The sequence below is a fragment of the Mauremys reevesii genome, linkage group 1, assembly GCF_016161935.1.
Source record: "Mauremys reevesii isolate NIE-2019 linkage group 1, ASM1616193v1, whole genome shotgun sequence".
Classification (NCBI taxonomy): Eukaryota; Metazoa; Chordata; order Testudines; family Geoemydidae; genus Mauremys; species Mauremys reevesii.
In genome coordinates, this window is record NC_052623.1 from 7,173,935 (window position 1) to 7,178,718 (window position 4,784).

Sequence of the window (4,784 nt, forward strand, 5' to 3'; positions counted from 1 at the left end):
TCATGTTCTCTGTGTATATCTATAGATCTTCCTACTGTATTTTCCACTGCATGCATCCGATGAAGTGGGCTGTAGCCCACAAAAGCTTATGCTCAAATAAATTTGCTAGTCTCTAAAGTGCCACAAGGACTCCTGTTCTTTTTTCACTTTACACAAACCGGCTCAAATACGTTTTAAAAGAAACAAGACCATTGTTTCAGATGTGAATGTGCAATGGCAGGCAAATTTGGTGGATATGCACCGGTTCTCCAAATGCAGCAGCGGTTTGAAGTACATCTTAACAGTGATAGACATTCTATCCAAATATGCCTGGGCCTTAGGCCTAAAAGACAAGACGGGTGTTGAAATATCCAGGGCCTTTCAAGCTATTTTCAGCAAAGGTCGCGTGCTTCAAAAATTACAAACCGATCGGGGGAAAGAATTTTTCAACAAACCTTTAAGCAGATTATTAAAGTGGCATGGAGTTCACCATCTTGTTACTAATAATGAAGTTAAAGCAGGGGTTGTAGAGCGATTTAACAGAACTTTAAAAACTAGGATGTGGAGATATTTTACAGCCCATAACATCTTTTGCTACATATTGATGTGTTACCTGACTTTAAAGAGTTACAACAAGCATTTCACAGAACTATACATACCAGACCCGCTGTTAACCCTTCACATTCTTTGAAGGTATGGAAAATGGTTTAAGGAGATGGTTAAAAATAACACCAGTTGTTGCCCCTAAATAATCCCCCAGAGGGGGATTCCACTCACTCTCCCTTTTCACAAATATCACCAAGACAGTGTCGTGGTACAGGCACCGCTCTTGCAACCTCTCTAGGAGATTGTATAGTTTTAAGCAGGCAAAAGCGGTGCTGAAACAGGCTATGAAGACGTTGGTATTGCCGGAGACAGAGCACCGGTCTTTTGCGTGCTTCCAAGACACACACGCGGTTTCAGCGTCCATAAACTCACAGGATGAAACCTTGTAATTGAGGGAAAACAGGTACTGAAAAAGTGGAGAAATTGGAGAGGGTCCAGAGAAGAGCAACAAGAATGACTGAAGGTCTTGAGAACATGACCTAGGAAGGAAGGCTGAAGGAAATGGGTTTGTTTAGTTTGGAAAAGAGAAGACTGAGAGGGGACATGAGAGCAGTTTTCCGGTATCTAAAAGGGTGTCATAAGGAGGAGGGAAAAAACTTGTCCACCTTAGTTAGCCTCTAAGAATAAACAAGAAGCAATGGGCTTAAACTGCAGCAAGGGAGGTTTAGAGTGGGGAAAAAGTTCCTAACTGTCAAGGTCGTTAAACGCTGGACTAAATTGCCTAGGGAGGTTGTGAAATCTCCATCTCTGGAGATATTTAAGAGTAGGTTAGATAAATGTCTATCAGGGCTGGTCTAGACAGTATTTGCTCCTGCTATGAGGGGAGAGGACTGGACACGATGACCTCTTGAGGTCCCTTCCAGTCCTAGAATCTAGGAATCTATGAATCTATAAAATCTAAAGGTTTATTCATAAAAGGAAAAAGATACAGACGAGAGCTAGAATTGGTTAAATGGAATCAATTACATACAGTAATGGCAAAGTTCTTGGTTCAGGCTTGTAGCAGTGATAGAATAAACTGCAGGTTTAAATTAAGTCTCTGGAGTACATCCCCAGCTGGGATGGGTCATCAGTTCTTTGTTCAGAGCTTCAGTTTGTAGCAAAGGCCCTCCAGAGGTAAGAAGCAGGACTGAAGACAAGATGGAGATGAGGCATCAGCCTTTTATAGTCTTTTCCAGGTGTAAGAACATCTCTTTGTCCTTACTGTGGAAAATTACAAGCAAAATGGAGTTTGGAGTCATATGGACAAGTCCCTGCATACTTTGCTGACTTACAAGGCGCATCTGCCTTCTCTCAATGGGTCAGTTGTGTAACTGATGGTCTTTAATGGGCCATCAAGCAGGCTAAGCAGAGCTCAACACCAACTCGTCTGGGATGTCACCCAGAAGCATAGCATAAGTTAAAATACAGACAGGACAGAGTCAATATTCATAACTTCAACTACAAAATGACACATGCGCCCAGACAGCATAATCATAACCAGCAACCCATAACCTGGTCTTAGACCCCTTATATGACCCCCTTTACATAAGATTTGGTGCCACTACAGGACCTTGGTTGCAACCATGTTCTATACGGTCCCAGTTCAAGTCCATAATGTGACGCAGACATTTTCCGGTTTGGTCATTTTCTTTAAAACACGGTCAGAGTCTGCACTAAATTGCACAGCATTTATCAAGGTCACCCCTTATGCTAAATGTTCTTGGGTTAGGCACAGACATTGCATAGCATAACCTATGGCAAGAACAGTGTTTAATAAGCTTTCCAAATACAGTTCAGCGCACAGGCCCCGGAGCTTGCGGTTTAGATCTACTGAAGTCCAAGTCACACAGTCATGGCGCCGTTGGGCTGGCACATCTATGACACGGCCCTCACAATCTTCAGAAAGCTTTTCCCTAAGGCCGTGATTAAGGACAGCATAAACAGCAACACGTACAATAGTCCGCATGACTTTTTTATGCTCACAACGTGGCACTGGCTCAGTTAGTTCCATGCCAAGCCTCCTAAACTCCTCATAGCTGTCATCCTCGGAGTCCTCTTCAACAATTTGTATCGGCATTGAGCAAAAACAAGGAGAGCCCGGTTCATCTTCGCTGCTTGATGTAACGCTGTCCAGGGCCTCTGGCTCCTCTAGAAAGGCATCATCAAGCTGTCGAGAGATTTTCAGAAAAGAAACAGTGTAAGTTCCCACTGCTTGTTCTTAAACATACACAGCTCCCCCCACCCCCCGGTTCCTAACCTCATTACACCCCATCATCAAGAGTCACTTCTTAATCGTTCATTTACCTGAGCAATGTCTTTTCCATTCACCTCGTTCTCCGATGACTCCCCCGAGCTGTGTTCACCTTCTACCTCTGGGGGGGTGAAAAATGAGAGGCCTTCATGCTCATTGGGGTGCCTCACGAGAATTTGGGTTTCGGGTTCTGGCGTATCCATCGACGGCTGAGTCAAAGAGCCCTCGTGGGAACTGTCGCTGATCTAGCCCTTTCTCCACAAAAGCCCAAAGGCCCTCAGGGCTAAAACAAAATCCAAAGTGCTCACAGGGATGGTGAAGGAGCCCATGTTTCCATGATTGCTAAAGTACGCATCCTTAGTAAAAGATGGCCTCTTCTGCCCCGGAGCTGGGACTTATGGGGTGATAGTGTTGCACTCTGATTGGCAGAGGGCGCTGGGAGAAGTTCTTAGAAGGGTGACACGACCCTCATCTGGGCGGGTCACTCCACCCCGGAACACCACCGATTGGTCAAATCTGCTCTGGGGGTGGTCCTATGCGGCAGAAACCCTTTGCGATTGGTAGAGAGCATTGGGAGGAGTTCTTAGAGGGGTCACACGAGCCACATCCGGATGGGTCACCCCACCCTGGAACACTCCTGATTGGTCAAATCACCTCTTGGGGCAGGCCAATGGGGATGAAACCCCTCCTGATTGGTAGAGAGCAGCGGGAGGAGTTCTTAGAGGGGTCACATGACACACTTTGCTTCCGGCCATGTGTCCACCTTGACCCCGGAAGTAATACCCCCATGGGTGGGACTTCTGGTGATAGGTGGGCGGGGCTTAAGGGGTCGATGGGCGGAGTTTGGGGGTCATGGGGCTGGTTTGGGTTTGATTGATGGTAGGGCCCCAATAGTACTACTGGACACTCTTAGAGACCCTTGCCTTCCAAAAGGGTAGCTTTGTAAATTTAGTATCAGCTCTTCTTGAAGGAAGGATTGATTCTTGAACCGCATGAGGTAAAATAACAAATCCAGTGAGCTAGCCACACCCTCAATCTCATCCAAGCCCCCAGACCCCCCTTCATCTTGGAATCTGGGTTTAAATGTGATACCCCAATAGTACTAGTGGACACCCTTGGAGGCCATTGCCTTCCAAAAGGGTGGCTTTCTAAATTTAGTGTCGGGTGTTCTGGAACAAGAGTCCTTGGACATTCGGGACTTCACTTTGTTTTGAAGCTTGCTGAAGATTTGCTTCAGGTGCATTAACATCTCTTTGAGAACTTTGCTCCTTGAAGGGGATGGTGTCCTAGCTCTGGAGGCCTTTGGTGACTTTGGGGGAGAACCGTCAGGATTCCCAGTTCCTTTCTCCCCAGCTTGCAAAAGCTCTGTTGTACTCGTAGCAATGGACACCATCTTTGGTTGCCTGGTGGGAGCTGTTTTCCCCATTCCATCCTGCGTCTTGCTCTTGTCTGCTGGAAGGAGCCACACCACTGGTATCTTGTGGTTGGATGATGCTGAGGAGTCTCCTGGAGTCCATCGCTGTGGAATTCCATGGGATCTTCTGGGCAAGTCAGCACCTGCAGAGCCAGCTGGTCTCTTCCATCGAAGCTTACTGCACTTCTTGCAGATTTTGATTGGCGGCTGGTCCTGGAGAGCTTTGAATTCACAGTGCCATCGAACCCATGTGAATCCATGATGTCTTGAAGACCATGCAGCTCAGCAGATGTCTCCTTCTGAGTTTTCTTACCCTTCATCTTTCCTGGATGTGCCTTGCGGCACTGCTGGCAAACTGAGACCTGGCCCGCCAAGGGGCGGGAGCTGCTCAACATTTCCGTCAGGTGCTTGATCTGCAGGTCGTGTGCAGCCTGCCCAGCAATGAGAGAGTCAAGGATGGATCTTGTTAGCTGCTCAGAGCCTGGGGCCTCTGGGGCAACCTGGTGGCATTGGGTCCTGGGAAGATCTGCCCTGCCCTCACCTGCCTGTGCC

The 4,784-nt window shown here is 47.1% G+C and overlaps 1 protein-coding gene across 1 annotated transcript; it reads right to left on the reverse strand.

Annotated features, from left to right (window-relative positions):
* Positions 1-2,048: 2,048 nt before the first annotated feature.
* LOC120393514 lies at positions 2,049-4,440 on the reverse strand. The gene is made up of 2 exons (XM_039518113.1): positions 2,872-4,440; positions 2,049-2,734 (listed from the first exon to the last, which is right to left on the reverse strand). The coding sequence occupies exons 1-2, from the start codon at positions 3,019-3,021 to the stop codon at positions 2,273-2,275; spliced, it is 612 nt and encodes a 203-aa protein (XP_039374047.1). The 5' UTR covers positions 3,022-4,440; the 3' UTR covers positions 2,049-2,272.
* Positions 4,441-4,784: the final 344 nt, after the last annotated feature.

Coding starts and splice junctions, on each gene's coding strand:
- LOC120393514 (XM_039518113.1), bottom strand. CDS start 3,021: ATGGATACGCCAGAACCCGAAACCCAAATTCTCGTGAGGCACCCCAAT. Junction 2,735..2,871: donor ATGGAAAAGACATTGCTCAG/GTAAATGAACGA, acceptor ATCTCTCGACAG/CTTGATGATGCCTTTCTAGA.